Source organism: Canis lupus, chromosome 5 (genome assembly GCF_011100685.1).
Source record: "Canis lupus familiaris isolate Mischka breed German Shepherd chromosome 5, alternate assembly UU_Cfam_GSD_1.0, whole genome shotgun sequence".
Classification (NCBI taxonomy): domain Eukaryota; kingdom Metazoa; phylum Chordata; class Mammalia; order Carnivora; family Canidae; genus Canis; species Canis lupus.
The window spans coordinates 70,666,465-70,688,158 of NC_049226.1; the positions used below are offsets into that span (position 1 = coordinate 70,666,465).

General features: G+C 49.4%; 1 protein-coding gene across 6 annotated transcripts in view; it reads right to left on the minus strand.

Moving 5' to 3' along the window:
• Positions 1-21,694, minus strand: part of PLCG2 (phospholipase C gamma 2) — a 174,056-nt gene that overhangs the window by 46,785 nt on the left and 105,577 nt on the right. For all 6 annotated transcript variants that reach the window (XM_038538196.1, XM_038538197.1, XM_038538193.1 and 3 more), the window contains 12 exons: positions 19,961-20,004; positions 17,590-17,662; positions 13,043-13,144; positions 11,914-12,032; positions 10,273-10,358; positions 8,938-9,058; positions 8,441-8,609; positions 6,766-6,870; positions 5,713-5,802; positions 4,956-5,131; positions 3,148-3,348; positions 2,116-2,235 (listed from right to left, as the gene is read on the minus strand). In XM_038538196.1, coding sequence (XP_038394124.1) covers positions 2,116-2,235; positions 3,148-3,348; positions 4,956-5,131; positions 5,713-5,802; positions 6,766-6,870; positions 8,441-8,609; positions 8,938-9,058; positions 10,273-10,358; positions 11,914-12,032; positions 13,043-13,144; positions 17,590-17,662; positions 19,961-20,004 — 1,406 coding nt within the window. The remainder of the gene's footprint in view (positions 1-2,115; positions 2,236-3,147; positions 3,349-4,955; positions 5,132-5,712; positions 5,803-6,765; positions 6,871-8,440; positions 8,610-8,937; positions 9,059-10,272; positions 10,359-11,913; positions 12,033-13,042; positions 13,145-17,589; positions 17,663-19,960; positions 20,005-21,694) is intronic.

Genomic DNA, 21,694 nt, shown 5'->3' on the forward strand with positions numbered 1-21,694 from the left:
GTACATAGTAGATGTTCACTGAACATTTGAACATTTACCGATCTCTAAAATTTAAAAACTCCAGCTTTTAGGGTACCACCAATCTCATGGGGAGGACAGATGCGCAAACAGAATGGTGGACATATAAAATCAAGCATCAATCTGAGGATCCCATCTTCATCCACATGGTTCCAGGGAAGTGACTGCAACTGATGGTCAGCCTGAAGGTACCCAATCAGAACCATGACACCCAGCTCAAGCAGGGATCAGTGGGATGGATGTATCACAGGACTCATCTTTTCTACTAGATGCTGTCCTGGCACCTAAGGTGAAGCCAACGGAGAGCAGCACCTAGACACACAGAACCAGTCTTCTGAGGACTGCCAGGTGAAGCGTGGATCCAGGCCTGTTGGAAGCCAGTTCACCTATTGAGCATGTCAGCTAGTTGCCAATAAATGCCACCTTTTATGCTCACTTGGCCAATGAGTTTAGCTTCTGTCACTTGCACCCAAAAGCATCCTGACTGATCAACAGAACTACACCACACTCCATCTCCAACACGGTGGCTGGTAAAACAGATGCTCATTAAACATGCCCAATCCCATCTGAGAGGTGGAGGCACCACCAAGAGCTCTGGGCAAAGGGCAGAGGCACCAAGGCCAAGTAGTCCAGTGCCACCCTGCTGGGAGCACAAAACACCGAAGAGCCACCCTGGCTGTAGCTACACACAGTGGGTCTTCAGTCAATGGCAATGATAACAACCATCACTGCCACCACCACCCACTCACCTGAGAAGGCAGGAATAATGGGGGGAGGGGGGCAGACCCAAATGCCCAAGGTGGCGGGGGATGGAGGGGGGGACCGGCCTGGCAGGGTCACCATGGGGGAGGCACCAGGGCAAGAGGAATGGAAGGAACCAGAGCAGCCCTGGCGCCATCAGAGCCCCTACTGTGCAGCTGGTAACTATCACCACCACTTGCAAAAGTGGGTCCAGAGCTTCTACTTCTTCCCAGTTTTCCTAAGAAGAAATCTAAAATTTCAAGAGAAATTTCTCAGTATTCAACATAACAATGCAGGCTGAGCAAAACATCCGTAGGCTCGACCCAGAAGCCTCTTAAGACCTCACAGTGAAGAAAGCAGGCTTTGAACATGGAGAAACCCAAGTCTGAGATTCTCCCCTGGGCCAGGACTAGGCTGTGTGGCACTAGACAGGTCGCTTAGCCTCTCTGGGCTTTCCTTTCCTTACATGTAGTGCCGGATCTCCCCCTTGTGGGCTACAATAAAGCACTCAGCCAGATAAAGCCTCAAAGGTAGCCCAGTGTCTGGAACATTAGTTAGGAACTCAATACACCCCAATGCACTGGGGTAGAGGAGATGGAGGGACAGTGTGATGAACTGGGTCTGAACCCCCCCCCAAACACTGAAACTGGAGGCATCAGGGGTCTTGGGGTGGAATTAAAGTGGAGAATTGGGGATCCCTGGGTGGCGCAGCGGTTTGGCGCCTGCCTTTGGCCCAGGGCGCGATCCTGGAGACCCGGGATCGAATCCCACGTCAGGCTCCCGGTGCATGGAGCCTGCTTCTCCCTCTGCCTCTCTCTCTCTCTCTCTCTCTCTGTGTGACTATCATAAATAAATAAATAAAAAATATTTAAAAAAAAAATAAATAAAGTGGAGAATCACAGTCCTAGAGATGGTTGGTCCATATGGCCTTCCTGCTGCTCGAGCTGAGTGGCAAGTGCAGATGGTAGGACAACAGGTCTGTAACATCATCGACCTGGGCTGCCTGGGTTCAAATCCCAACTTCACCACTTCCTGGCTGCATGCTTCAGCAAGTTACTTAACCTCTCTATGCCTCAGTTTCCTCCTCTGAACAATAAGGATCAAAGTCATCAAGTTGCTGGAAGATAGAACGTGTTAACACATGCTACTCTCAAGAACGCAGACCAGTGCCCCAGATGCTGAAAGCTCCCATTAGCGGAGGCCGCTTTTGCTATCACCACTGCCATCATCATCACTACTGACCCTCTGGGAGTGGACGCGGAAGCACATCTCCACCTGCAGCCCCTCCCCCCAACACACCTGTCCTTCCCAGGCCCCCGCTGGCGAACATGTGCAGGCTCCGGCCCGCCCACTCACCTGAAGGTGATGGCGTAGGAATCGGTACCTTCTCGCCTCCGGATCAGGAAGGCGCCGTCCCGGGGCACCCTCATTAGCATGTCCTCTGCCTCCCCACGGCTCAGCCCGTCGTAGTACCACCTGCAGCCCAAAGAGGACAGCCAGGTGAGAGGGCCACCCAGGGAGGAGGAAGCCCTGGGCTCTGATGCTGCCTGGAAGGGGGTCCCAGAAACCACTGTGGAAATTACACAGAGGGCCTCCCCACCCCAAAACACCATTCAAGACAGCAATTTTTTAAAAGACCACCAAGATGTAGCTCAGCTAAAGCATTCACATAGTGGGTCTTCTGGGAGCATGAGAGACTGTACCCCATCCCCTGCCCCCATCCACCTAACTTAGGGCCAGCATCAGTCACTGTGGAGAGTCTCAGAAAATCGGTGGCAGAGAACACAGAGAATAGTGTTTTGGGAAGGTCTTTTTGTTTGGCTCGTCCTTGGTTACTTTTAAAGATATGAAACAGCAAATTTTAAAAGGCCATCTGTACGAATACAGACGAAAGTAAGAAAGCTGCTGGAAGCTACAAGGCTTGTCAGAAATGCACATTTTAGCAGCCTTCTGCTTAAACATAGTTTCCCCCTCTTATTTCCAGAGTTGGTTAGCCCCTTGCAAGGCATAACTTGTATACATTTTACTCGATAACAAAATGAAGGGGAAATCTGCACAGTGACTTTCTTCTTGTTCACTTTCACAACGAACAGGAATGAGCCTCGACAAGCAGAAAGTTCTCACCGGCCAACACTCCCCTTTGAAAATCAAAGCCAAGAGTGCAGGACGGTGACGGTAAAGTAGAAGAAAGGCAGGGGGAGGCAGAGGGCAAGAGAAAGTAGAGCAGGTGCTTGGGGACTGGCCGTCCAGGGGGCTGAAGAGATCCCAGGGGACCCACAAGGCTGGCTTTTCTGATGGGTGAACACAGCCCGTGGGGGTGTCTGCACCCCCTAAACCCGTGGGGTCAGTGCCTGAGGTCGGCGGCCCCGAGAGCACGGGCACACGTACGGCTTGGACTCGTGGGGGTTGGGGTTGGGCACAGGGTCGGTGAGCCGCAGCTCGAACTCGGCGCAGCGCAGGTGGGTCTCGCGGTAGTGCTGGATGAGGGCGTAGATGCTGGTGAACATGACGTTGTCAGTCAGGAAGTACTTCATGGTGCCCCCCTCCACGGTGGAACGGATCCGGCAGTGCTGGACGCGGCCGGACCGCCTGGAGGGAGAGACGACATGAGCCCCCAGGCCGGGCCCCCTGGCCCTCCCCGCACCAGGGTGGGGGTGGGGGTGGGGGTGGGGGTGGTGGGTGGCCAGATTTGCAGCCAGGGCCATGACGGGTAGGCACCGTGTGTGGCCCCAAAGCCCTCCCTCTGCTCTTAGAACAGGCTCGGGCTTTGGCACAGGCTGGTCCTTTAACATGGATTCCAGAACATTCTACCTACCTCCCCCACCTACATTCACTTTCATAACTCCTACTCTGGAGCCAGATGGCCTAGGGGTAAATCCTGACGCGGCCCTTTATGTGCTGAATGACCCTGAACCAAGCGGCCTGTCCTCTCCGGGCCTCCACATTATCATCTTTGCGGTCCGTCCCCACTGAGCTGTCCTGAGGACTGATCACACACAAAATGTGCCTAGAATGCCGCCTGGCACGTGGCAAGCATCCTGTAGGTGTTAGCTGTCAGTGTTTTATAGCCGTAGCCGTATGCTGTTATAATGTTATAATCTTCAGTCTTCATTTATTTTTTTTTAAAGATTTATTTATTTATTTATGATAGAGAGAGGCAGGAACACAGGCAGAGAGAGAAGCAGGCTCCATGCCGGGAGCCCGATGCCGGACTCGATCCTGGGACCCCAGGATCGCGCCCTGGGCCAAAGGCAGGCGCCAAACCGCTGAGCCACCCAGGGATCCCCTCCAGTCTTCATTTAAACACCACTTCTTACAGGAAGTCTTCCCTGATCACTGCCGCCCTTGACGTTACCTTCCCTCTCTTACGGACTTCTAGAACGTCCACCACTTTTCTCACTGCACTTATCACAGCTACAATTATAGATCATTGATTCCTTTTTCACTATCTCCCTGACCAGACTTAATCTCCATCAGGACATCCCGTCTGTCTGATTCCTGCACCCAGCACAGAGCAATCACTCAACCAACACCCTTTAATGAATGGGGGCGCCTGAGTGGCTCAGGGGTTGAGCGTCTGCCTTTGGCTCAGGTGGTAATCCTGGGGTCCTGGGATCGAGTCCTGCATCAGGCTCCATGCAGGGAGCCTACTCCTCCCTCTGCCTATATCTCTGCCTCTCTCTCTGTGTCTCTTATGAATAAATACATTTTTTAAATCTTAAAAAAAAAAAACCTTTTAATGAATGAAGGTACTAAGTGAGTGAGTGAGGAAGCTCAAGACAGCTCCATAAAGCCACCTTTAGAATCTCTATTTTAGGGACAAGGAAATGGAGATTTCAAGAGGTTCAGTGACTTACCCAGGGGCAGCCACCTGCTCTAGTGAGGGGGTGGGGGTGTGAGTGAGGCCACATTGTCTTTAGTGCAGAGTTAGATCCTGTCTTTATTTAAAACATTGATGATAAGGTCTTCATCGTGGATTTTTCACTACCTCTAATTTTTAAAAAATATTGCATTGAAATATCACTAATCTTGATTGCTGCTAAGTTTTTCGAGCCTCACCAGCCTTGGCCCACCCCACCCTGCACGGATCCCTCAGTGAAGTCTGGGGTTCGGGTCTAGGCCTGAGCTCGATCACACAACCTGCCACATAGGCCCCCCACCCGGCCAGCTGCGAGGGGAAGGTGGCATGCCCCTACCAGAAGGACAGGGTGTAGTCATTGGGGAAGGTCTTGCTCTCCCGCACAAGGAAAGTCCCATCCTTGCCCCCGGTCTCTGCACAGTATTCCTGCAGCAGCTTCTCGGCACTCGTCCTCTTCTCTACTTTCTTGTGGAACCACTCCTCCCCAAAATGCAGCTCCGTGGGGGGTGTGTCCTGGGCCCCAAAGAGACGAGGAGTTTGTAAAAACCTACCCCCCCAGCATGGCCAGACTGGTCTCTCTGTGCATGCTGGCTTCGGGGGCTGAACAGCAGACAGGCTGGATTCACCTTGCCCTCACCCCAAGAGGTCTAGAGAGATGGCTTCCACTGCCCTCCCTTGCCTGCCACCACTGGTGGTGGTGTCCTCCTGAAGCCCGAAGACATGGGCTAAGAGGTCCCGGGTACAGGTTTTGACTCTATTGCACAAGGAGTCTGAGAGCCATAATGCCCTGAGGGCTGCACTCAAGAAATAGTACCAAGGACGGCCAGCAGCCCCAGAGGAGAGGGCAGGGAAGTGGGGAAGCCGGCTGGCCAGAGCATCCACATGTCCTCCCCTCTCACCCAGAGCACAGGCCAAGCAGGCCCTTCAGAGAGCAGGAAAGCCCCCCCAAAGCTCACTGGTTGGTCAGCCAGCCAATCAGAGAAGAGCTGGCTCAAGCCAGGCAGACACTGGTACCCAAAGAGGAAGCTCTTTGGGCTGAGGATGTCTGGCCCATGGGCCATGGGAAAGAGCACGGGTTAGGAGGTCTCCCCTACCTGGGGCAGCTCCTCTTCTGCAGTCTGCTCAATGTCATCGCTGAAAGACAGTTTGGCATCGGCGATGGCACAGTAGTGCCGAGTCCATTTCTAGAAAGGGAACCCAGCATCAGCTCTCCCCTCAGCCTTTGCCCTCAACACCACTGGGGCCAGGAGCCCTGCCTGGCATCACCCCAGCATTTACGAGGGATGCTCCTTTCCCACTTTCGTAGAGTTTATGGTGGTTTCATGGAATTCAATTCCCTTCAAGACGTTTCCTCTAAATATCTATTTTTGGGTTCTTTTGGCATTTTCAGGACTTTTCTTATTCAGTGTGTCTAAGGGTAGATACAACTAAGTATCAAATTTCTAGTTCATATTTATTTAATTTGAAGCCTTTTATGAAGGAGGGCAATGTTTTTGGGGTTTCATGACTGTCTTTTTCTATTACATCTGCGTTTTAGGACTTTCAGGATTTCCCAACCAGTTTGTCTCGAGACTCTTCAACATCTGTGACTTAATTCTTTAAACATTAATAATTTTCATTATTTCTAGGATGTCAGAATAGAGATTTCAAAATAGACCTAAATGGATTTGTATGTTACGTTAAGGGATGTGAGAAGTGGCACTAGCACTCAAAATGCATTCCTCTCACCAAAATAAGGTTTTGTACCTAGACTGAAAGGTACTAAGGACTTAGAACAATCAGATGCACTCTCCCATCCTGGACTGAACCTTGGGCCAGAAAAAGGACATCAGAGGACAAACTGGTAAGGTCCATGGATCACCTGGTAGTATTGCTCCAAAGTTCATTTCCAGTAATTACACTCTGGTTGTTACGTTTATGTTATGTTATGTTAGTGTTTGGGGAAGCTGAGTGAAGGCCATATAAAAAAATCTGTTGTGTGTATGTGTAAATGTGTAGTATGCTATGTGGAATAGAAAATTATTTCAAAGTAAACTATTAATGATACAAAAAAAAGGTCAAAACGGGAGTGAGAGGAATATTCTCAGAATTCTCTAGTAGGTCTCAGATGCGCTCGAGGCTCTGAGAAGGGGTGCAAGGAGACCCACCTGGTCGATGGAATCCCACATATACAGTTCACCCTGTTGCTTGTGCTCATCTTTCTTGTCCTCCATGTTGACATCCACGTCCCCTCGGGGACCCAGCTTCTTATGCTGAGGGGAAAAAATACACATAGCCTGTCTCCTTAAGACCCAAGTTTAGGATCTTTGAGCTAGCAAGCATTCATCCACATCAGCCAGCCAGCCAGCATCTACCCACAGCATCCACCTCAGGGCCTTTGCACTGCCTGTTCTCTCCACCTGCCTTCTCTCTCACAACATTCAGCTCTGTGCTCAGTGTCCCCTCCTCCAGTGAGCTCTCCCCAACTACTTGGTCTAAAAAGAGCCCCCACCTCCCTTCCTATCCCTGTCACTCTCTCATCCCTGAGAGTTATTTTCCATACTCTTGGCCCTTTGTGTATCTATGTCTGGGTCTTCTGTCTTCCCTGCCACAAAATATAGGCCCCATGAGGACAGGACTTTGTGTCGTCCCCTGCTGAATCTCCTCTGGTAGCTTGGCAGATAGTAAGTGCTCAGTAAATATTCAGTGGATCAGTGATACCGCCTGCACGTCCCACATTCTCTGGCACACAGAGGGAAAGGCAAGAATAGCCAGTCTGGCAGCCCAGACTGCAGGGCTGTGGACTGCGCACAGGATATGCAGATTAAAGCTGCTTTATCAGCTCGGTGACCCTAGGCAGGTGGTTATACTTCTCTGACTCTCATAGTTCTCATCTTTAAGACTAAGACAGCGACCACAACAACCTTCATCCAGATGCGTACTGACGCCCACCCTGGCAAGTATTTATAAACATTGGTTCTGGGGGGGCACCTGGGTGGCTCAGTGGTTGAGCATCTACCTTCGGCTCAGGTCATGATCCCAGGGTCCTGGGATCAAGTCCCACATCAGGCTCCCAGCAGGCCTGCTTCTCCCTCTCCCTCTCTCTCTCTTTGTGTTTCTCATGAATAAATAAATAAAATATTAAAAAAAAAAAAAAGATAAGAGGATACCAGGTCCCCTGATAGCCTTGTGAGACAGAGCTCAGACCGTCTAGAACACTTGAAGAAATGACCTCTTCTATGCTCTCAGTCACTGTATATCTGGTCTCTTTGTCCTAGTAATACAGATCCCCAGACCTCACCCCCCTTCCCAGCATCCCTGGCACTCTCAGGCATGGCTGATCCTTCATCTCTCCCCACAGCACTTGGCATGCACCTCCTCCTTCATCCCATTAAGCACACACAACCTTTTGGGGCAACTGTCCACCTCCAGTCCATGCCCATCTCACACAGTGGACTGGGGGCTCCTGAGGGCCAGAGGGGAGCCCGGGTCAATGGCACACCCCCAGCAGAGACCTGACTTAGACCAGAGCATGTTGGAGGTTTGCCTAAAGAATCAACGAATGACAGTTAATAGTTACAGAGCACCTGCTACGGGACAGATGCAATCCTAAGCATTTTGCACACATTTTTTCACATTATGCTCACAGCCAATGAGGCAGGCTCTACTATTAACCTCCCAAGACCAGTGAGGACACAGAGGTACCTAGAGGTTAAATGACCTTGCCCAGGGTCGCTCAGGGAGTTAGTAAGGAGAGCTGGTGTTAGTTCATGTGGTGGAACCAGGAGCCTGTGCTCTGAGCCACTGGCTCTCCTGAATGTCAGGCCATCCAAGACCACCCACCTTGATGATGATCTTCTCCCGCAACTGGCTGGGCGAGGGCAGCTGGTCAGCACTGGCCTCCGTGGGCTTCGTCAGCAGCTGGTCGCCAAACACCTCCTTGAACACCCTGGCCATGTGGCGCTGCTGCTCCACGCAACAGTGCTCCTCGATGGACAGGATCACGGGGAAGCTGTGTGCAGGAGGAGCCAGCTCAGCTCAGCGGGAAGGAGGGCAGAGGTCACTGGTTTCCCAGCACCAGCCTCCTCCAGGCTCCAGAACCAGGGAGGGACTTGCGCTTTTGGCCTGTAGGGGGCGCCAACACTCAGCTGAAGACTTGTTGGGAGTGAACCAGAGGATGGAGGCCAGGCAGGTAGGGGTGTGTGTGTGTATGTGTGTGTGTGTGAGAGAGAGCGACAGACAGACAGACAGACAGACAGACAGACACACGGGGATGAGGGGCGTCTGTGTCTGTCCACCTTTCCCTTAAAGACAAACCACCAGGAAATCAGCCAACCAACCTTGAAGTGACAAAGGCATGGTCTTTGATGGCCTGCACGACGTCGTCAAACTTTATCTTGGTGGTCCGTGTCCAGCCGTGGTAGATGATGGGCTTCCCATCGGGCCCGTCCCAGCAGTCCACTGAGGAAAGAAACGTGTAGTCTCGACATCTGGCCATCACTCTGCACCTCGAGAGTCCAGTGACGGCAGTCACGCTGCTGGTGGGTGTCTGTGAGCTTGGCCCTGACCCCCACATGGCTCAGTTACTAGGACATGGGGCCCACACCCAATAATTATCTTCAGGGGCCAGAAACACGAGGGTCCGCATTACTTATGAACAACCATTACTTGTGCGGTGACAGGAAGGCTCTGGTTGCTTATTTAAAGGTCCCCAATACATCTGTCCAAAAGAAACTAGTTTCAATGTTTCCTTTTTTTAAAAGACATTTATAATGTAGGATTTTTTTTCTGATTTCACTTGGCTTGCTTTTTCCGCTAGTGGAAATAACACAGAGCAATGAGATATTTATTTTTTAAAGTTCATAGTAAAATATTCAAACAGAACTAGATTATGTAGAAGGTGAACATCCCCTCTATTTTCAGCCCCCAGAGGTAACAAGAGCTGACAGTTTCAAACTTAATTTTTTCACATTTGCTTTCTCCTGGAGGAGGGCCCATACACTAGGCAACCATCCACAGGAATAAGTGCTATTAAAGTTGATGCCATGATGAATGTGTTCGATAGAACTGGAGCCCACATCAGGCCTCTGTGCCTTTTCTCAGCCCAGTACACCTGCAGGCCTTCGGTGGCACAGTCAGGCCAGGAGGGTGAGGGGTGGGACGGAAGGAAGCAGCAGGCTTCTGAACATGTCCAAGGGCCTGGATCATCTGTGCCCAGGTGTCTCTGAGCAACTATGAATAGAACAGGCAGGGTGGCATCCATGGCTGGACCAGTGGCAAAAATCACAGAGAGCTCCTGCCTTCCTCTAAGAACAGCCCAAGTGAAGCTGAAGGAGGAAAGCAGTATAACAAAGCCATCTCTGGTACTGGTGTCCCAGCCCTGCCACGACATCGGGACATTCTCTAGATGCCCAAAATCGCTACTCAAGGGTTTCTGACTCCAACACGGCCAGGCTCGACACCACTCCTTGTCCTGGGGGGAAATCTTCTGGGGTAAGGTCCCTGGCCATTGGTGGCCACATCCCCCACTCCAGATGCTATGGGCACCTGGGTTCTCCTTTGGCCAGTCCCATGCATTCCCAGGACTCAGGCCTTTCAGACGAAAGCCTTGGGCAGCTACATGGTAGACCTCAATTCGCCATAAGCATCATCTCCACCAGGAAAATGGTACTCACACTCAATGCAGCGACAGCCCATCCGCAGGCAGCGAATGTACGCTTCTGTGGATGACTCACTCCGTAGCTGGTCACCGGTGAGGTACCTGAGGGAGAGAAGGCAGTGGCCATGTGTGCGGAGGTCGGCACCTTGGGGCATTTTGGGGAACTTCTCAGCCCAAGTGCCCAACATCTTGAATTCTTCCTGTCTAGAAAGATCTATGGTCAGGATCTGGGCCAGACATAAGTAATCATGTGGCCATACCAGTCATGAGCCTTAGGCTGAGGCCACAATCGCAGGATGTGGTTGGTCAGCAGCCACCTTGGCAATCCAAGGGAAAGATCGAGACTCAAGACTGCATAATCTTTGGAGGAGAATTCGGTCAAAGGGTATCAGGAGTGAATCAGATATATGATAATTAATGATCCTACCCGCCCCATGGTGTCCACTAGGCTCTCAGTCCAACGATGGGCCACCATTTTGGTGTCAGGGCCCCACGGGTCTTGAACTCACTACTTTGAACTATGTCTACCAAAACGGACATATAAATGCGTATTTGTATACACCCTTCTCCTCTTCACATCTGTAGCCTCTCCTTTTAAGAATTCATGTTCCTTCATTGTCCTCTGGATTTGCTAGAAGTCAGCTCTCTAAGCCAATGGACATGGCGGGAAACAGAGAACCATGCAACCAATTTGCCCCTGAAAAAGACGTGACCTTCTAAAATGCCTTCACTCTGACTCCTGCCTGTGGTGACACTTGGGAAGGTAGCAATATGCTGCTCTCCAGATGCCCAGGCCAAGACTTACACCTTCTCGTCTTACAAACAGACTAAATATGGGAAACCTGAGTGCAACATCCACTTCTCTCCTCTCCTGTCACTCATCATCCTGGATTCTACAGTCTGATCTTAACAGATCCCTCTCAGTTCCTCCTGCCCCTGGACCTTTGCACATGCTGTTCCTCCTTGCCGCACCACCTGTTCTTCTCTCATCAACTCCTATTCATCCTTGAATCAAAGGGAGACTTCTGGGGTGCCTAGGTGGCCTACCTGGCTGGGTGTACGACTCTTGATTTTAGCCCATGATCTTGGGGTCCTGAGATTGGGCCCTGCATGGAGCTCCATGGTCAGCGGGGAGTCTGCTTGTCTCCCTCTCCCTCTGCCCCTCCCTCAGCTCTAGTACTTGCCCTCTCACTCTCTCTCTAAAATAGATGAATAAATCTTTAAAATAAAACAAAAAAATAAAGGAGGACTTTTCCCCTCCAAGTACATGAGGACAGGGCTGCTCCTGCTCACTTCCCTGCTGTATCCCCAGCACCCAGCAAGCACAGAGCCCAGCACAGGGCAGACATTCAGTGAGTATCAGTTCAATAACCAATTCAGTTGCTTTGCTGTGGCTACTAAGAGATGTCTATCAAAACCAGCTTTGCCAACTTGCTCTTTAATGTCACAGAATAAACATGATTCCTGCAAATACCAACTTGGAAAGGGTGGGGGGTGCATTCCCACGCCCCTCTCAGAAGCTTCTGCACAATCTAGTCTGAGCAGTGTGGCCCCGCATTTTGCCTGCTCCCATATACTTTCCCAGAGCAGGGCACTGGTGCCCCAACATCCTGCCCCTCAGCTGCCCGGTCTGTCACAGGCTCACCGAGAAACTCACGTGTTATGCGAAGAGGAGATCCAGTAATGGGACAAGGGGTTGTTCATGTCCTGCATGTCCACCACGTCATACTTCTCATCCCAGATGCTGTTCTCCCGCGAAAACAGATATGTGAGGAACTAGGAGAGTCACAGAGACAAGATCATCACAAGGATGAGGAGAACGGGTGGCTCCTTCTGGTCTCTGCCAACATAGGGAGATTGGCAGCTCTGATATGGGAACTCAGAAGACGGTCTCCAGGCCTCAGGGACCCAAATTTGTAACGCAGAATGCTCAGATTGTAACAGGAAATGTGGACACATGTTTTCACTCACCTAGGTGTTTTCCTTTTTAATGTGTATCCTAAAATAGTTGATACAAGAGTACATGCCTCCCACGTGTAAGTTTTCAGGCATAATACCATAAACATCTGTGAACTCACCACCTCAACTTAAAGCAAGAGAACATCACCAGTATCATAACATCTAAAAGGCAGGAAATTTCCTATTCCAATTCCTCACTCCTTAAAAAAAAAAAAAAAAAAAAAAAAAAGACACCTGGGTGGCTCAGCAGTTGAGCATTTGCCTTTGGCTTGGGGAATGATCCCGGAGTCCTGGGACCGAGTCCCACATCAGGCTTTTTGCGTGGAGCCTGCTTCTCTCTCTGCCTGTGTCTCTGCCTCTCTCTGTCATGAATAAATAAATCTTAAAAAAAAAAAAAAAAAAAAAAAGATTGTGTGACACCAAGGGTACACTCTACTCTGCAGCCTGGGAAGAGCCTTACACAAGGCAGCAGTGCCCCAGTTCTGCTCGCATCCCCACATCCCCGGCTGCTTCACCCAGGGCCAGATGCAGGTGCCCCATCAGCCTTCAGATCTTGTCGCTCTGCTTGTTAGATGCTCCCTGGTGGCAGACGTGCTCTGGCGGGGAAACTAAAGAACCCGCCCAGGCCACACAGCCAAACAGAGAAGGATGAGCCAAACAAAAGGCTGTAATTCAGAACCTAGAGAAAAATGAGCTCTTAACTAACAGAGTCAGTCTGGGGGCAGATGAAGCAAAGCCCTCCAAGGGAAGAGAACCGGAAAAATAAACTGCAGAGGCCAGAGACGTGGATCAAAAAGTCAAGCCAAGTTGACAAGGAGCCCACTCACCTCATCGACAAACAAGAAGGGCTCGGCTGTTTCCCTCATGGTGTCATCGATAAACTTTGTCATCCGCGCACGGACTTTGTTCAGATCCTGAGCCCAAAGCTCCTTAGAATGATAAAGAGAACAAAAAATCATCAGAAAGAGGACTGGATGGGCAGCCCTACTGGCCCAGCAGTTTAGCGCTGCCTTCGGCCCAGGGCGTGATCCTGGAGACCTGGGATGGAGTCCTGCGTTGGGCTCCCCGCATGGAGCCTGCTCCTCCCTCTGCCTGTGTCTCTGCCTCTCTCTCTGTGTGTGTGTGTCTCTCGTTAATAAATAAATAAATAAAATCTTTAAAAAAGAAAAGAAAGAGGACCGGAAAAATCCTTCAACTCTCAGGATCCAGTTTGCATCAAAGACCAAAAATATCAACCTTTCTAGATGCGTATGCAATCAAGTGCCACATACTGCACATTACTCTGTACCTGATGAACATTTTCTCTAAAGGACCAGAGGGTTAAATATTTTAGGCTTTGGGTCACAACCACTCAATTCTGCTCCTGTACTGCAAAAGGAGCCATACACAATACATGCACAAATGGGCATGGCTGTGTTCCAATAAAACTTTATTTACAAAAACAAGTGGTGGGCCAGATTTGGTCCACGGGCCATAGTTTGCCAATTCCTGCCCTGTGCTAGCTCTTAACATTTGTTAGTGTGAAGAGGCCAGCGAGCACAATTATGTCCGACTGCCAGCGTTGCTCACTTGGCTGACCCTGACAAGTTACATACCCTCCCTGTGCCTCCTCATCTATTGCAGGAGACTAATACCAATGTGCAGCTTCTGTGAAAGCCCGTATGAAATAAGGTTATGTATTTAACACAGCATCTGGCACGCGGAGACTGCTCCAATCCTGGCAGCTGGTGTGAACAATCCTCCTCCTCCTATGGTCCATGCAACCCTGCAGGTCATATGCTGTCACTGTCATTGTCATTTGAAAGACAAGGAAACAGAGGCTCGGGATGTCACATGACAAATCCCAAGGTCACAAAGCTAATAAGTAGCAGAGTGGGGACCCTAAATAGACACAGAACATGTCCTCTCCTGCAAGTCAGCCAGGTAATGCTGATCAGAGGCTTTGATAATGTCTGAAATACACATTCAGCTGTTCAAGAACAGCTTCCGTGGCTTAGAAATGCAGAAGCCTGTTACAAAAAGAATATACGTATCAAGTAACTACTCTTTTCCTCTCTAATCCCTAAAAGCCCATAGATTCACAGGCAAAAAGACGAAACATGACACACAGATTCAACTTTGATGAATGTTTGATGGATTCTGAATATTGTAAAGTCTCTGCCTTTAAGGATAATAAAAGCAAATGCGCTACCAGATAGGTGGGTGGCTGGATGGGAAGGGTCGGACCAGGATGTGTGAAAGAAACTGAAGCATAAGGACAGATACAAATGAGGTGGTGAAGGAATGGCCTTGTTGGCAGGTGGGTGGGAAATCAGCAATGAGCCTTGCCGTTGGTGCTTGCAAATCTGCTCGGATAGGGACACAAAACAGCCCACAGGCTGGGGAACAGTCAGTTCATCTGCATACAAGATATTACAGTCTTTGAATACCAGAATACAAAACTCAAATCATAGGATACCTAATGCAAACGCCGCCCCAGACCTCAATGCTCCCCAAAAGCCAGAGGCTTCCTCCTTCCTTCTCCTACAAAGCTTTTTCATTTATTAAAAAGCATGGGTGCTTTGCCAGTATAACCTGGAACTGGCCTAGCTGTGAATAAAGAAATCTTCTGCCTAAAGGAGCTTAAGACACCAATATTCTGGGGGTTTAAAAAAAAAGCATAGTTGGTGTGGGGTGATGTGCCAGGCAGCTATAATAATGAAATTATTAGAAGAGGGAAGGAAGGGAACGGTGATGGGTCTGCACTGGGCACGGACTGTACGCCAGGCTCCATGTTGAACCTTCTTTACGCAGTGGCTCATTTTGAACTCCCACAACCCCAGGAGGTACATATTACTCTCCATGTTGTATAAGTGGAGAAACTGAGACTTCAGGTCATTAAATACCTTGAGCCGACAATGAGCCTGAGACCAACCCAGGCATGTCAGTTCTGGAGTCTTCCTTTTAACCTCCTGGTTTTACAATGTCACCCACCTCCCCAGGGGTGGGCTGCGGCACATTCAACTAGTCCTCCAGTGGGAACTTTGAGGTTAGTTCCAAGTTTTCATTTCCATTAAGAATTCTGTGATTACTTCCTTAGGATAAGTTCCTAGAATGGCAATTATTTAATCAAAGTATATAAACTTTCCCCCCAAAAAAAGTTTTTAATTGCATATTGCCCAAGGGCTCCCTACAACCCTCATATGAACCTGCACACCAAATGGTAGGGATCATTCTACAGGTGAGAAGCCATCACCCTGACCAAACGTACTCGATGGCCAGCTTTGCTTCATGCATCCCACAGAGCACCAGGGTCTGCCCAACTGATGGCTTGGGGTCCCCATTCTTGACATCAGGGGCCACCTGGGTTCTAACTCCCCACTTGCAGAGAGAGAGCTCCTGCCCCACACCCCCAACCTCTGAGGGCAGCCCAGGAATGGGGCCAGGGCACGTGTAATATTAAACAGCACCAGCTGCTGAATTCTAGGGGATCAAACTACTTTCCCCAGGAATTTAACAATTTGACTTCTACAGCTTCCTACAAACGGAGTCATTAGGGCAAGGAAAAGCATGGCCAAAAGAGAAAATCATGTGCTCCTCCCTCTGCTTTATGCCACTGGTAACCACAGCACCCAGCACCTAAGGTGCCCAGACAGGGCATCTGCCCCTTCCCTGCACCCCATTTCAGCTCTAGTCTCGGGTGGAGCAGATAATCCCCCTCTTGATCAATCGTTCAGCTCCACATGGGGAAAACATGGTCTCTCCACGTCTTCCATGTCCTCCACTCATAAGGCACCACAGCAGCTTTGCCTGGGCTTCCATGTGGCTGGCCTTGTGCAAAGAGTGTATCTCTGCTTGTTATTTACTACTGATGATATCGGAATATGGGATATGCATCAGGTGACAGTAACAGTGTTGACTGTAGAACGGCACTATCGTGGTTATGTTTTGTGGATCTGTAAAAGAGACACAACTGAAGTATTTAAAAATGAAATGATAACACAGTACGGGGGTTGCTTTAAAATATTCCAGTGAAGAAATGAAGAAGAAGGGGAAAGGAAAGGAGGTACGTGGGCGTGGAATGGAGGACAGGTGAAATAAAATTGGAAAAAACAAGCATAATTTCCTAATCTGAGCGATGAGTACATGGTGATCCAGGATGCTAGTCTGTCCACTTTTGTCTTTGTCTGAGATGTTCTGCAATGGAATTTTTTTGAGAAGCAGATTAACTGAATATTGCTATGAACTTAAAATGGCTCTAAAAAAATAGTCTATTATAAAAACACCCAAACAATTAAATAAGGAGAAAAAATAGTAAAGGCAACTCCAGTGACATATATCAAAACTTTAAATATATGGGGCACCTGGGTGGCTTAATTGGCTGAGCGTCTGCCTTTGGTTCAGGTCATGATCTCAGGATCCTGGGATTGAGCCCCACATCTCCCACATCAGGCTCCCTGCTCAGAGAGGAGCCTGCTTCTCCCTCCCCCTCTGCCCCTTCCCACCCCCTTATGCTCTAATAAATAAAAACTTAATTTTTTTTTCAATATCTATGTGAATATGCAGGTATATTCATACTCATACACATCCACGAAGATCATTACAATCTGACAAATTCTGGGAAGTAGGGTTCCCATCCTCATTCACAGAGGAAACTGGGGAGCAGAAAGGTCAAACCACCGACCTAACGTCACACAGCTAGGAAGAGGATCTCGGGATTCTCTCAGCTGAGCTCACAGGTTCTCCACCATGGCACTACTGACATTTGGGGTCGGGTAACCCCTTGGTAGGGGGCTGGTGACCTGTGCATTTCAGAAGGCTGAGCAGCACCCTTGGCCTCCACCCACTAGATGCCAGAAGCCCTCCCAGTTGTGACAACCAAAAATGTCTGCAGATATGTCCAGTATGCCCTGTTGGGCAGAACCACGGTGATGGAAAGCACACACCAGCCCAACACAAAACATCTTCGCTCTGCCACCAGTGCGGAGCCTGAACACAAACGCTCCAGAAGACTTCCCAGTGTGTCATCTGCTTAAGGACAGCTGTGCTAACCTCTCCCCCAGAGGACCCGGCAGGCTCCTCCACCTGTCACCTCTTCCCATCGGCCAAGGAGGGCTTCCGGGAAAGTACACAGGCGACGAGCCAGGAGAAGGAGCAGAAGCCAGGAGGTGGGAACAGACCCCCGCAAGCCTGGATGGCTCTCATTCCCCCTCCCGCGATGTGCACCTGGGACAAGGACCCCAATGAAGCTGTTTTCTTTCCAGAGTCTAACCCACCAAAGTGGCACTGGGCAGGGAGCACCCACATTTCATGACAACCACAGGCCAGGTGACAGGTGGGGGGGAAGAGGAGACATCGGCCCAGGCAGCTCCTCCCAGCCCTGTGTGCCTCTTACCTGTTGCTCATGTAAGAGAAAGCGCTGGAAGTCGTGCAGGTGAACAGCAGAGGCGTCCGGCCGGTCAGTGTTGCTGCCCTCGGGGAAAGGGAGGGTGTTTAGAGAGGACACACTCTACAGAAGCTGTCAACCAGGCGGCCTGCCACCAGACACCCTGCGAGTCCCCCCGGGGAGACAAGGTAGCAGATGCCACATCCCTGACCTGGAAAGAGGCAAGGAGGGACCAGAACCTGGTAGGGCAGGGCCCCGGAATCTGCACTTGGCTGCTCCCAGGGGCTTCTGGGGCACCCCGCAATCTGCAGAGTACCACAGGAGTGTGGCCTTAGGGGACACAGGGCAGTAAGGACATGGGTGACCGTGGAAAGGTGGGGACCCAAACCCAGACTTGGAGGACCAGGGAGGCTTTCTGGAGGATGCAGCAGCTGCTAGTGTCTCAGAGAATGAGGAGGGGCTCACCAGGAAGTGGAAGGGAGCTCAGGCAAAGGGAATCACATATGCAAAGGCCTAACGGAAAAGAGAAGTGGGGGAGACGGAGGGGGGAGAGGGGCAGACCTGAACCACACAGCAAATGCTTGGGTAGGGCAGGATGTGGACAGCATCTTGGGGGAGCCCATACTGGAGAAGCGAACAGGGCCCCATCAGAGGGTCTCCTCAGAAGCCACAGTGCAGAGCTTGCTGAGCCACCGAGGGCTCTGAAGCAGGAATGGGGGCCCAATGAAGCCCCTCAGATTCTGGGCAGATGGGGAGAATCAGCCTAAAGATACAAGACACAGGCTTTGGGAGCAGACAGGTCCACTGGTGGGAGGATTTTCTGTTTGCGATGAGAGAACTGTTCACCTGCATACACAGAGACTCCACCTCAGCCAGCAGCCTGAGCAGCTGCTGTAGAGGAGGTCGTGGCTATTGGAAACCTGGGACCTCACGGGACTGGCACAGTAACACTGGTTTCTATGTAAAGTGCATTCTGCAGAACAGAACTTTCCAAGGAAATCTGTACTTTACACTGAGCATCTGCAAGATATCTGTGTGTATGTGTGTGAGGGGTCTTTTATTTTGTTTTTTAAGACTTTATTTGAGAGAGAGAGAGAGAGAGAGAGAGTGTGTGGGAACACACAAGTGGAGGGAGGTAGCAGAGGGAGAAGCAGACTCCCTGCTCAATCCTGGGGCTCCCTCCCAGAGACCCTGAGATCATGACCTGAGCTAAAGGCAGACACTTAACCCATTGAGCCACCCAGGCGCCCTGAGGGAGTCTTTTTTTTTGGGGGGGGGGGTGCGGGGGTCTTTTTAAATACAGGAAATACAACACACTTTCAGCTTGTTCCCTTTACTAAAGACTCGAGATTCAAAAGTCTATTGTCTTTAATTATGGGTGTATTTGTAAACTTCTTTGCTAACCAGCCTGATGATCTAACACTAACATTTTCCTTAAAAGACGATATAAGAATAAGACTTGCTTCATACATACTTGCAGTTTTGAGGTTTCTGGTTTAGAAAGGGACAGAGGGATTAGTTGCCAGAGTGTCCTCATCAATGAGAGCAGCTTCTGAAAAGCAGACCTAAATCAGCGCACCACAAATCATCTTTAGGTGCTGTTAACTCCAGGGCAAACATATCTCCCAGGCAGAGAGGCCTGGGAAACACAGAACCCCTTCATAAATCCCTCACCTGGGGAATTTGTAAGAACAGTAAAGATCTTGGGGCGCCTGGGTGCTCAGTCAGTTGAGCATCCAACTCTTGGTTTTGGCTCATGTCACAATCTCAGGGTTGTGAAAGCAAGCCCTGCACTGGGCTCCAAGCTCCGTGCAGAGTCTGCTTGAGATTCACTTTCTCCCTCTCCCTCTACCCCTCCTCTGGCTCACTTGCACTCTCTTTAAAATAATAAATAAATAAATCTTAAAAAAAAAAAAAAAAAAAGAATAGTAAAGGTTCTAACAAGTCCTGCAGCACTTACACTGTAATAATACCGTTATCACTATTTATAAGCTCTTTGCCACCTCACACACTGCATGAAGCACTTTAATATGCTTCAACTCATTTTAATTCACTTAAACCTGCTTAACCAGGAAGTTCCCAAACTCCTTTCTGGAAAAGCAGGTCCTAAAGCATATAGGCTTCTCTACAGAACCTTCTGGGCCACCCTCCCACCACACCACACACCCTGTTGCTGTTCATGTTTATCCATGCCACTGGCTCAGGAAAGCCAATTCCCCAGTGGGAGACCTTGCCCCTGTGGAGATCATTGCCCCTTGCCACTGTGGCTTCCCACAGAGGTGGCCCTCCTGGAGGCAGGCAGCTGGCCCAACTGGAAGGACCCACATAGGCACTGCTCTGCACAGCCACCCTGAATAATACCCCAGAAGAGGTGCCTCACCCCAAGATGAACACGGAAGAATCTTTTTTGAATTCATCAAGAATCTGAAATAGAAAATAGAAGAAAAACACATAAAAAATAAGAACATTGGACAAGTCAAGACAATTCAAATGGACAGTTTATTAGAAAATTGCAACTGGTATGATTTATAAATATTCAAATATGGCAGAAACGTAGGAAGTAGAAAAGTCTTCCTCACCCCCTTCTACAAAAAAGGTAGAAGTCTTCCCCACCTCCTCTTTAGTCTTATTCCTGAGAAGCAATCAATCTTAATAATTTGGTAGGTTTCCTTCTAGAATGTGTTTGATGGATATTCATTTAATTACATCTTATAATTACATCCATGTCTCCAAACTTTTAGCTGTTGATTTTAGGCTTTACTTATTATTCTGCAAACCCCATACAGTCCTGCCTCACTACTTGGAAAACCCACATTGTATTCCATACTGTGTACATTACTGATTTTCTGCCATTAGGCTCAGTATTACAAAGAATCTCCACGTACGTGTCTATTTTTGTCCTGCTGCACAGATAGTTCCAAGGGGTAGATTCTTAGGAAAGCACCTGGACGGGTATGGGGTGTGCATATTAACTTTGATAGATTGATCAAACTGCTTTCCCAGCAACGGTCCTGCCCAGAGCCCCCAGCAGAAAACGCAGAACCTTTTCCACACCCTCCCTGCTACATTTCAGATCTGTACTACTTCAGTGAGCTAACTTTTCATCTTCAAACTCAAGAGAATAAAAGAACTACTGGACAGCTTTGGTCCTGCTCTTTGCAGCCTGCTGATGTTGTGACTATTGCTGTAACGATGGAGCGCTCTTCCACCAGGGAGCCTGGCGTGACTTTCCCCCCAGCTTCTGCTGACACCAATGCACTGCGAGCACCTTATACATGCATGTGCACGCACACATTCACTCATACCTTGTGTCTGCTTCTGGGGAGGTAGCATTACTTTAGTGGTCTTTAATGAGACTGCGATTGGATAAGCATTTGAAAAGTTCAGAGCACAAATGGAAATGCAGCCACTGGCACGTTACAAATGCTAGTGATATAAATACCACTCCTGCTCTGGACTCCCCAGTCTGCTTGCCAAGCTACTTGGAGTCCAGAATGACACGTGGAAAACCAACATTCTGCAAAAGGTATCTACAGGCCCCTGCGGAAGCATCAGGAGATCTGTGTAAGTCTGTGCATATATGTGTTTGTTTTTTTTTTTTTCTGGAAAGATGATCTACAGCTTTAATCAGCATCTCAAAGAAATAGGTCACCCAAAAAGGTTAAGAGCCACTCTTTGAGGAAAACTCAGAAGTACTTCCTTCTATTTACGTGTAATTTATAGCATAGCTATTTCTTTACTTAAAAAAAAAAAAAAAAAGAGAATTTGGGGCAGTGCATGCTCTTTGTTATTTGGACTTACTTGGCACTTAGATCACTAGATCAACCTAGTATTTAAGGCCAGATCCCTTCCAAACCAAACCCAGAGACTGGTTTCCTTATACCTGCAGAAAACCTGGTCTGGGACTTATCCTCAATTACCCACTCTGCTAGACCCTAAAGCCAGTCAGTTCCTTTACTTCTTTTCAATGAAGCACAAAAAAGTGCCCCACCCCATTTCAGCCAGGTGGACAGCTGGGACAAAGGAAGAGCTCCTACTGCAGAGACACTTCCAGAGCCAGAAAACGTGGGGAAAAGAAACACCCAGTTTCCCCTCTTGTATCCTGTATCTCCAT